Source organism: Nicotiana sylvestris, chromosome 9, assembly GCF_000393655.2.
Source record: "Nicotiana sylvestris chromosome 9, ASM39365v2, whole genome shotgun sequence".
In the NCBI taxonomy this organism is placed as follows: domain Eukaryota; kingdom Viridiplantae; phylum Streptophyta; class Magnoliopsida; order Solanales; family Solanaceae; genus Nicotiana; species Nicotiana sylvestris.
The window spans coordinates 129,377,789-129,389,205 of record NC_091065.1 but is presented as its reverse complement, the minus strand read 5'-3'; the positions used below and the strand labels follow the sequence as shown (position 1 = coordinate 129,389,205).

The 11,417-nt window shown below is 40.4% G+C and overlaps 1 protein-coding gene across 2 annotated transcripts; it reads right to left on the bottom strand.

The window, feature by feature from the left end:
- Window positions 1-7,211, bottom strand: LOC104242425 (protein NLP9-like). 2 transcript variants are annotated; one of them, XM_009797471.2, is made up of 6 exons: window positions 6,924-7,211; window positions 5,555-6,662; window positions 3,940-3,984; window positions 3,034-3,786; window positions 2,628-2,751; window positions 1-1,667 (listed from the first exon to the last, which is right to left on the bottom strand). In XM_009797471.2, the coding sequence occupies exons 2-6, from the start codon at window positions 6,491-6,493 to the stop codon at window positions 523-525; spliced, it is 3,006 nt and encodes a 1,001-aa protein (XP_009795773.1). In that variant the 5' UTR covers window positions 6,494-6,662; window positions 6,924-7,211; the 3' UTR covers window positions 1-522. The 2 variants fall into 2 exon arrangements, with proteins under 2 accessions (XP_009795773.1, XP_009795774.1); XM_009797472.2 differs by having other exon boundaries at window positions 6,821-6,936.
- Between the last annotated feature and the right edge of the window lie 4,206 nt (window positions 7,212-11,417).

The window sequence follows — 11,417 nt, the reverse complement described above, 5'->3', positions numbered from 1 at the left end:
AACACTAGAAGAGGATATCTTACATTTTCTTATTCAAAAGATATTGTACAACTTATTGCTAAAAGGATATTGTACAACTTATTGCTTTGACTATTCCCTAAAAGAACATTCTTAAACTAACATATTTACAAAGTAGGTAAAGCACTTGAGACGGTGCCTTATACAAAGATGTGCCATCTATCTCACATGTAAACGTAAGAGAAAACACACAACAAATGATTTCCACCTACTATGCTTCTACTGGTGCATCTTCTTGTGCTCTTGGTTTTCTTCTTTGGATCTCTGCTAGGAATAAGCACAGCAACTATCTTCGAGACTGTCAAGCAGACTTCAGCCACATAGATTTAGCAGTCCAAAGATTGTTGACAATGCATATCAACTGCAGGAAAATTGAAAGGTAGAATGAAAAAGCTCTACCAAAACCAAACCTATAAGTGATCCATGCGTAAACTAGAACCTCTCATACTCGGATAGAGTACCAGATGCTGATTGAAGCTTTCTGACCTGCATGCGGCTACAGTACTAGGAGCCACTAGCCAAAAAGCAGTTACTGCTGCCTGAGCTACCCATAGCATAAGGTGTATCGCGGACAAGAAACTTGATAGTGCGGCCACCAACAAAATCCAGTATCTCAAGACACTCATGCAAATCTGCATCATTTACCAACATCACCCATTCCTCCTCATCATCAAGATACTTGAGTTGGAATGTCCCAGTCTGCAGTTTAAACCTCTTCGCAACCTCCTCATAAAGTTGGAAGCACCCTGCTGAAGGCTCAAACTTAAATCGGGTAGTATCTTCTTTGTAAGTGGCTTTCACAGTAATTGTTGACCCACTATCGCCAAAGTTTGCCTCAACTTTAGAATGCTTCCGTGCACCATGACTGCGGGAGCTTGATGAACTGCCGTTCATCATTGACTCAGACCCATTGGATGAATCTGTCATCGCTGAAGAACTGGCTTGGTTATGTTCAATGACCCCACCATCACCATCCATTTCATTATCTCCTTTAATCTTAGTGTCACCATCATCTCCAGCAGCTTTTGAATATGAGCACTGAGAAGTGAAATGACACTCAAAATTGTCCATCGTATCATTGTCCAACCCCCACCTCCTGCATCCTTCTTTTGTATGGAAAGAGCCCAGTGATGCATTTCTGGAATTAGTTAATAGCATCGTCTGACTAGCAGGTCTAGATGTCATTGCATCTAATGCTGCCAATTTGGGTTCATAACAAAATCCAGACACTGGAATACTTGACTTATTTCCTCCCTTGAAAGAGCTAGTATTGATATGATTTGATTGGCCGAGCTGGTTCCCATCAACATAAGAGTCCTCTTCCATTTTCACCATAGAGTTTTCTTTGTCAATGCCTGGTGTTGAGGGTACAGACACAGCATCCTGGAAAACAGAATTAGGATTTTTGACAGAGACATCTTTGCAGGGAAAAAATATGCTTTGCTGTGCATCAAAATCTTGGATGATAGAGCTAGCGGGAACGAGACTTCCAGTGGCTGGATCAAACTTCAATCCCCCTTCTACTCCTTGGACAGATTCAAGCACTGTTTGTATCTTTTTCAAAGAACGATTGACTTTGTTTATCTTCCGGGATGGCCATCTTGATATCCCATGTTGTCGACATATTCTTTTCAAGGTAGTTGGACACACTACAAAATACACAACAATGAACTTAAAAGACCACCTTTTGCAAGGCTATTAAATTGTGCTTTCAGCTTCAAAGAAAAGCCAATATACTTTTTACTTTCCATTCCTGCTCATCCTTTTAAACTGTAATGTCTCTGCACACACTTAAGAATTTCACAAAAACACAAATACTTCACAACTCTCATTTGTACTTACCAGTTTTTTTTTTTTTTTTGGGTTCGAATAAGCAACAAAGAGATGATATTTTTTTGGCAGATGGTAACATAATACCAAAGAGATAATATTGATGTAAAACATAATCGCATTGAGGAAATCTTGAGGCAAAAGTACATCCACAAAAGAAAGAACTTTACAGTATGTAAGAACTAAGGAAGTCAACCCAACTGAAACTAAGCAGGGATGTATATTTGAGTTTAAGATTAACTACATTGACCTTGTCATTCAATGCTTCGAGCATTTATTTTTCTCCATATAACCCACTATACAACTGCTGGAATACACTTATGTTCATGGACAAAATTGGATAAATCCAATTATTGAGGATTCAGCTTTCTTCTGCCTTCTTTTTGTTCTCCTTCATGTTATGCAGAAGTTGTCACTTAAATGAAGCAGTTACATAAAATTCCAGACAATATACAAACAATCAGCAGAAATAGCATATCCTACTTATTAGAGAAGGGTCTTGAATGGGCGAGGAAGAGGCCCAAATTCATGTTCGAAGAAAAATAGAGGGAAAGATATTCAGTAGCATTGACTGTGTTTACACTTAATCCTGCATTTGGACTAAGGATGAAATCTTCGTAAAGTTAATAGAGAATTTTTCTCAACGAACTGTTGAATCAGAAATTAACACCCAATGGGAGGAGGAACTATTCACAGCAACAAATAAAGTAATGATTTATAGGTATCCAGTATACTTGCAAATTAGTGGGGACTGATATACTTGACAGAAATATGCTTACCACCAATGCTTTTTGCAGCATCCTTCAGGCTTCCAGAGAAGTACTGTTGAAGAACACTTAAGCTAACATGTTTTTCTGCTGTACTTCGTTTTTTCTCCATCTGTCTTCTTGATCCAATCATTGTCTACAATAAGAGTTGCAAAAAAAAAAAAAAAAAAAAACTTCAGTATAGATGATTTTAGAAAATAAACCAAAAACAGACTGAACACAGGTTGTTAGGGAACACATAGAACAAGTGTCAAAGTAAGAGTATGCTCAAAAGTGCAGTATGAATGTGGAGCATATCAAATGTGCTCACCTAGATCACATTAAACCAAAGCCGATTGAAATTGAATATTCAACTAAAATAATCTAGTTGGATGTAGACTTGATAAAATATTGCTAGTAAGACAATTGAGTGATATACCTGTTCACGGCAACCATCAGCTTGCATTCCAGCACTCTTTGAATCAGATACGCCTAAAGGAGCCACACTTGCAGAATTTGAATTGCTGTCTAACGAGTGCTGAGAATTCCTTCTAGACAATGTAATCGGTGGTAAATTGGGAGCAAATCCATCTTGTAATCCAAACGTAGCACCTTGTCCAACCAACTCTGCATCTGACACTGTTCTCAAACTTCTGCAGATTCGTTGCATGGTACCTGAAAGGTTATTCAAGAGAAGCTGTTGCTCGGTACTTCCCTTCATACTGATAGGAAGAAAGAACTCCAATATGTAATCGTCATTTCCGGTGAATGTACTACGTAATCTTATAGCCACAGCAGCATTTAGACCAAACTTTCGTGCATGATGAACAAGTGGGTACTCGCTTATATGGTACTCCTTCACATCAGGGTAGAAGAAGGGGTGGTTAGATTGAAGAGCTTTCCCAACAATACCTTCACCTTCCTCGAGATAATGTTCCATACATGCATGTACGAATCCTTGCATTTCCTTGTCACTCACATAACAAGCTGTATCCTCGGCGCATAACACACATTTTTCATTTGAACTTGCATTACATCCTCTAGCAAGGACTCTTATGCTTTCATCTCCTTCTCCTTCAGTGACACTACAGGGAATCCACGTCAGAGCAAGAGGCAGCTTATGCGCATGGCAAACTGCTCGCAGAACATCTGTTATCTCAGCTAAAGCAGCTCTTTGGTTCTTTGAGAGAGTCTGCAAGATGAGGAAACACAAATTATATCTAGAAAAAGGTAGTTAAAAGGTCTGATAACTGATTAGAAAAGAACTAAAATAAGAAAGAACGACACAAGTAAATAAATAAACATGATTGGAGTGCAACACGTGCAATTAACATTTTGAGTATACCTGAGAATGAAGTCGAGGAGGTGCAATACTCCTTAAATTCACAGCCTGCAGACGAGCACAAACTACAGGTTAGACCATCTTTTACCGCAAAACTAGAGATATATAAGAACACGAGCTCAAGAGGATAAAGCAAGAACAATATAAATGCAGATAAAGCGCATCTTGTGACATCATATCATAGCAGTTGTCTCAATTTTGTAACTTTTTTTTACTAACTTACTTATATACTGTCTCAATGTTTTCTGAGATGATTTTACCATAAACTTTTGACCTAGCAAAAAATATAAAAGAAATATCTGATAGATGATCAGCCAAAAAGCATATGTACTTGAAAAAAGTATAAAATAATTTATTTTGGTTGAGATAAAGTTGAAACAAGAACACCATAGTATCATATCTTTTTAATAACCGTGGTGTCCGGAACAGCTGGCAGGCACCTCAACTAATTCCACAGGATACCTACTACTCCCACCATCAACAAGTACCAAGTACCAGGTATCTTTATCCACCAAAATGGGAAAAAAACACCTAGTGTTTTTGCCTCCGCTGGGATTTGAACCTGAGACGGTTCTCAACCCACTTCATTGACCACTAGGCCACACCCTTGGATGTAATACTATAGTATCATAAAACAACCAAGCAAGTTACTCATAAAGTTGCCTGGTATGGTTTTATTCTCCTTTTTCCCTTTTTAGAGGTCCGTGGGTACCGGGCAAGGGCAATAAATGGGGGGACAAAATCCCATATTTATCATGATATACAAAAGAATAAATGACAAGCAAGTTGGTATTATCTCTTTGCTTATAAGTGATAACTTATGATCCGTAAGTGCAAATAGAATGCAATTCTGAAGAAATTACTGTTACTAAAATTCAACAAAGAAAGAATACCACATACTGTATCAAAAGATCTTAAAAGGTTTATAATTGGAAAATATATAATTAAACGAAAAACCAAATATTACTTCCTTTCTTCTTCTTTTTTTGATAACCGTGAAACCCCAAGGGCCAGTGGCGCAAAAATCGATGGACAATGGGCCCACCAATCAACCCTTCTCCACTTCAATATCAGGCTTGTGCTTGCGGTAGGGTTCGAACCCGACGTGCGCAAGAAATATTACTTCCTTGTTCTAAGCAAGGTACAAAGATTGACGAGCTAAATAAACCATGAACACAACTCCCCACCCTCCTTTTTTGATTAAAAAAAAGAAAGACATGCTTAGCATCAAGAAATAGTAAAGCAAGTAAGCAACACAATAAATTGTTCAAACCTTCAAAATAAGAGCTTTAATATCATAAATATGCTACAAAGTAACTTTTACTAATTTTTCACTCATATTTACTTTTTATTATATCATTTGAACAAAACATAAACAACAAAAACATACTCAAAACAAAAATCTAATATTTTCACTCATATTTTTCTCTCTTTTGAAAGAACTGTAAAAGATAATTTGAAACTAGTAGTATAGATTGAACCAAAAACATAAAGTACTTCAAAGCTACAATACAAGAGGGTTCATGCCTCAAAGAAAGGAAAGCACCCCCCCACCCCCCCACCCCCACCCCAAAAAAAAAAAACAAGGGAAAAGATCTGCAAGAAAAGAGGAGGGAACCTGGAGAGCACGGCAAACATGATCCATTTCCAAATCAAAATTTGGTTTCTCCTTCATTGTTACGAGTTCCAGTACTGCACAACATGGAGTTTCACAGGCATCATCCTCAAAGACAGGTAAAGCAATAGATCCACGAACTTCATGGTTAACAGCATATTGTACGCGTAAATACTCAGCCTCCTTGTAGTACAGAACATTTGACGTCCACTCTGGAATTCTTGAACTAAACACCCGACCAGGAAGACCTGGAATCGATCCTGGTTTTGTTTCTGCATCAAAAGTGAACTTCCTAGAGACCTCTCGATAGCCAGAAAGTGCCTGATCAAGAAGATATGGCTGTTCACACGTGCTCAAGACATACTGATCCTTATTCTTCATTGGAATCCAAACTTGAGCCAAAATTCCCGCACCAGATGACTCTTTAAACATTGCCAACGCCCTAAGCATTCTCTCAGCAAGTGGTTGAGAAGGTGACCTTACGATCATAGAGTTGCCAATATCAGCATCATCAGCCTGCTGGCTTGAATTTTTACTTCTTTTAGCTACCAAGCCGACCCCATCAGTTGAATCTACCACAAAATGCAACTGCTCATCATTTTGCCCGAACATCATTTTCTCTCCTCCACAAACAGTACTTCCGACCATATTGGCATCCATTGGAGGAAATGTTCCAGTATTTTGTTCTGCGTAACTCAATCCTTCAAACGGTGCATAACTTTGAGACATGGAATTCATTTGCGAAAATGCTGCATAAGAGGCAAACATCTGCTCTGCTGCACTAGGGCTAGTGCACCATCCAGTGTAAGCATCAAGATTCATAATCTCCATAACATTGTTGAATGAATCATCGACATTTGAAGACCTTGCACTAGCATCAAACGAGACAACACCCTCCATTTGACCTCTCGGAGACGCCCAAAAACCAACTCCCCTTTCCATTTTAAACGAGAATAACAAAAATATCTCCAATTAATTAACCAAATGCTAGAGAACGCTCAAATAACTCAAGCTATTACAGTCTTCTACTATTGGCATTCCCAGAATCCAATATCTGAAAATCAAGATCATCTTATTCCTCCCAAATTCACAATCCAACAACTTAAGAAACCTGCAATTATCCACATATAAATAATCTTTATTTTCCACACAAATAGTAATCTACATGCCAGACTATTTATACACCAAATTACAAGTAGAAACTAAGATGTAACTATATTCTCTTCTATCAAAAGGGTATAAACAAAGAGCAGCTTTTTGAGCAATGACCTTAGGGTCCAGAACTTCACAGAAGAGCAGACAAAAGAGCAAACTTTGTTGAAGAAAATTCCAAGAAAGTACCAATCAATCAACAAATCAAACAAAAACTCACCGAAAGCCCAAAGCAAGGCCAGAATCACACACGACTCACCCACACGTATGATATATTGGGGGAAAAGCCCTAACCCTAAGTTTGGGAAATACTAGGAGGGTATATTATGAATTATCAAATAGAACCGACTTTGATTTTGGAACTCAGCTTGTATGTGCTGACAACAAAGCAAAGCTGCTGTTACTATTCCAAACAAAAGAGCGAATTCCAAGGAAAATAGGGAGATTAAAAAGAGGGACCAGCCTTTAGGGGGGATGAGGTAAGGGTTTGGTGGGGGGGGGGGGGGGTCGGGGGTTCAGACTTCAGAGAGTGCTATTTTTGGAAAGTAAAGTCTTAGGGGAAGAGAAAATGGGTGGCGTAACCCTTTTCTTTAGAAGATTTTTATTAAGAGTGGTTACTAAAAATAGAAAAAGGGTGTTTTTCTGGAGCTGCTAGCGAGGGATAGATTGAATGATGTGAGGAGAGATGGCCTGGTGGTGGGGTTGGGTGCTTGGGAAAAGCGTGGGTTAATTTTTTTAAGAAGGGTAAAGGCCATTTTCCTCCTCTAATTTTGTTTTACACAATCAAATTACTCACAAACTTTAGAAAATAATCACTCTCCCCCTCTTATAGCGTCGATGTTGAAATTCTTTTCACATAATACTTTGTTGTTTACCTTGAAAATGATAATTATAATTAGATTTGATTTTGTGGTTCTAAAAATACGTAATTTGTTTTTATGCTAGATGCTAAGTGTGAAACTAGAAAATGGGATAAAAACTTTGAAAGCAGTATGTTTAAGCAAACCGAGTGGTTGAGAATCGAGGCCTCGAGCCAGATTATACGGGGCCTCGAGGTCGAGCTAGATACTAAGTTGTGGATAGCCGATGAAGGACTAACAGCTTTGAGAGCTTTGACGAAAGCTCTCTAAGATCAATAATGAGTAATAAATGAAGAACAATTAATGAAATACAATAAATGTAAGCAATAAATGTAAATAATAGAATCAAGGGAGAATGTATTTAAGTTAGAGAGCAGAGAATGTTCTTGTTCTTGTATTGAGTGTGATCAATTCATGTGTGCAAAAAATAACAAGTGTTCCCTTTATATAGGAGAGGAAATCCCAACATAGTACATGTGCATTTATTATAAAGAAATGTAGTTGGTACAACTACTTAGCAGTCTGGTACAAATTGGGTTCACATTTAAATGTTTGTAGATATTTAATGAATTTTTAGAACACATTTATATTGTTTGGACAAAAGCTACTGGGTTTACGGGAACCCGTTTATGACATGCTAGATATGCCCCTGTTGACCACGTACCTAGGGAATTTCCTGTTTATCCATGATAACCATCGATTTAAGCTGCCCCGAGGTCGGGCATAGAGAACCCTCGAGGTTGAAACCTCGAACCATGCCCCCGGGACTTCGAGGTGAAGCTACGAAAAGACGTAATGATCGTAAAATCGGGCTCTCCGATTTTATCCGTATACAGATAGTCTCCGCATTTCTTAGAGTAAAACGATAAGAAACGATCTCGAATTCTTGCCCCGTTGATACTTCCATTACGACGGTAGTCACGCCCTATCAAGCGATTGACATGACAAAATGAGGTGTCTAAAGGTCGCGTCCACACAGCTCTTAAAAGCCTTTGAATTAATTATAGCGGTTGACTGTTCTTTGGTTCACTCCAACGTGCATGTTAGACCTCTATAAATACTTTTCCTTTCGCCCTTTATCGTCCGTTGCATCACCAAGCCCTCAAAAGAGTTCTTCTTACCTCTCTCTTGTGTTCTCTTCTGAAACGCAATTTTCATTTCTCCTCTGAAATCTCTTAACAAAAATGGTGAAAACTTCCACCCCTGTTCCCCAGGAAGATGTGCCTTTTTCTTCCTCGCGCTCGTCTAAGGTTAAAGCAACAATGCCTCCTCGCGTCGGGGAATGTGTTCCAGGAGCCTTTGAAATGACTTCTGATTTTAAGACCGAAAAACCTTCTTCGAAGCCGGGACGATGCGAACATGTGTCCCAATATGTTAGTTCAATAACAGATGTCGAAAGGGTGAAGGCCGACTGTCGTTGGGGGGGACGCGGTGCTTGTGGAGATTCCTTCTCGGGGAGAGGATATAATGACATACAAGACCGACTTTCTCAGTGTGTATACTTATCCATTTACCCTTGGCCCGGTGGAGCCATCCTCGCCTCCAATAGACCCCGCGATCCTCGACTTCTGCAAACGATATTGAGTAACCCTCGGCCAAATTCATTCTTCATTCTGGCGCATTATTTACATGACCAGATATTATGCGAACAAGATTAAGGGGATGCCCTTCACCCTCGACCTCCTGGTAAGAATGTATAGTCCTCGACTCTTCCGTGGGGGCCTGATTAAACTCCATTGTCGGGCCTTGAGAGCCCTTTTTGTTAGTACCGACGAGGTTAGGAACGGAGGATGGATAAGTCGTTTTATCCGAGTTAGGACTTCTGACCTGATTCCAATGGAGAGGATGTCATTCCCTGAAAGGTGGAACATGAAACGTAAGTAGATATGTTGATTAAATGTTTTCTTGTTTCTTCTTGGGTACATCTCCCCGTGAACTGACTTTCCCTGTTGATGCAGTCGTCGTGGTATATCCTAATGCTGTTAAGGACCTCTCGGACTGGGTCAATCAGCTAGATTCGATTTGCCCATACGTTAAGAGCGTGTGATGCGATTTGTCCTAGGCTCGATAGGAGGTCAAGGACCACGGTGAGCCTCTACTTCCGGTGTAATTGTATCTTATAGAAGAACTACTGTTGATAGTGTTCTCACTCCTTATGTTTATATTTTGCATTTGTGCAGGTCTGGGGGAGGTCCCCTTGATGAGGGAAGCACCGCTTGGTGAAACGGATACCCTGAAACCTGATGAAGAGAAGAAAAGACGAAGGAGGTCGTCGACTCATTCTCCAAAATCCAAGAAAGCCAAAGTGGAAGAACCTAAGTCCGATTCAGCAACCTTAATTCCAGAAGTTCCGGGGAGTCCTCGAGCTGAAGTCGAAAAGAAAGATGATTCCTCGGAAGCACCCACGGGGGGAGAAAGCTTGAACGCCCCATATACCATAGAGTCGATGGCCTCTAGATCAGAACTTGATTACGGTGTTGTACTACCTCGGATTGAAGAAGCCTTCGAGGGTGCGTCAGGTGATATCCCCAAGTTATTTGTTGGCAAAAACTCTCCTCGAGTTGAGGTGCATTCGTTAGGTGGTCCGGGGGAGCTTGCTTCTGAAGCTCTCCTAAAACAAGAGACGGCCCTGATTGATTCAGTCATGATCATTGAAGTGAGTGATTCCCCTTTGGTATTGGCTTTTCCTTCGAGGAAGATGCAGGACGCCCAAAATAAAGTGTCTTCCAATATGGGGGTACCTGTTGGAGATAAGAATGTGCTTGAAAGGCTTTTCGTTACACCTGAGGAAAAGCCTGAGCTCGATGTCTCGCTTATTTCAATGAGATCAATAGGCTCTGTGAGCATGTAATCTTTTTGTAAAATTCTGCTTGGTGCCCTGATTTTTGTCTTGCTAACCTCGTTTCCTTCATGGTTTCAGGCCAAGATGCTTTACAATCAGACCTTCGCCAGGTTTCAAAGTGAGTTGACTCGTTACGAGGGTGAGCACAAGAAACTCACCTTGGAAGTTGATGAGCTCAGAGCTCTTTCTACTAAGAGGGAGGAGGAACTCCGCAACCTTCGGGATTGTTTGGAGGCGGCATCCCGAGACAGGACTCATCTTACTGAGTAGGTTATATAGTTCTTACTTGTTGTTATTTTTTTCTACATGTTTACCCGACTTTAGTGCTTTAACACCTTCGGGTCGATCTTTGCAGCTTGAGAAGAAAGATGTCCTAATGAAGGAGGAACTCCGAGCCAGGGACTCTGAAATTCTCGAACTTAAACGGCACGTGAGTGAGATAGTCTTTGAGAGAGATACCATCCAAGGGGAGGTGGCCTCAGTCGGGCATCAACTTGATGATGCAAGGGCGGAGAGTAACAAGTACAGGGATCTTCATACTGAGTTAGTTGCTGTGTTATCCAAGGTTAGGGTTGAAGCCTAGGAGTTTGTATCCTCGTACAAAGATGATGATGCTACTGCAAATGCTCAGGCCAGGAAAGTGTCCGAGGAGGCCGAGCTATGATTGACCCGAGCTATGGAGCATGCCCGTTTAGAATCTCGGAGACGGGCTCTCGAGGATATATATGTGGGGGGCATCAATTTGTCCGCTGAGATTGAGAGGGTGAAGATCCTAGAAGAGGAGGCCGCAGCCTTACTTTCCTCTAAAGACGAGTCGAGTAGTGACTCAGGAGATGATGAAGATGGAGACGAGATCCCCGAAGGGGGAGAGGCCATTAAAAACCTGGGGGTTATAGCCGATGCTATTGAAAGCATAATTTCTGAGGGAGCCGTCAAAGGCATAGCCCCGGTGTAGATTAAGGTTTTATTTGCTTTTTTGCCCTTGTAAGGGCTTTAGACATAGGTCTTGTAA

Excerpts from the sequence above, each read along its gene's own strand:
- LOC104242425 (XM_009797471.2), bottom strand. The coding sequence starts at position 6,493 with ATGGAAAGGGGAGTTGGTTTTTGGGCGTCTCCGAGAGGTCAAATGGAG. Across the intron at positions 3,985-5,554 it reads ATGTTTGCCGTGCTCTCCAG|GCTGTGAATTTAAGGAGTAT; the intron begins GTTCCCTCCTCT and ends GCTCGTCTGCAG. Across the intron at positions 3,787-3,939 it reads CTCCTCGACTTCATTCTCAG|ACTCTCTCAAAGAACCAAAG; the intron begins GTATACTCAAAA and ends CTCATCTTGCAG.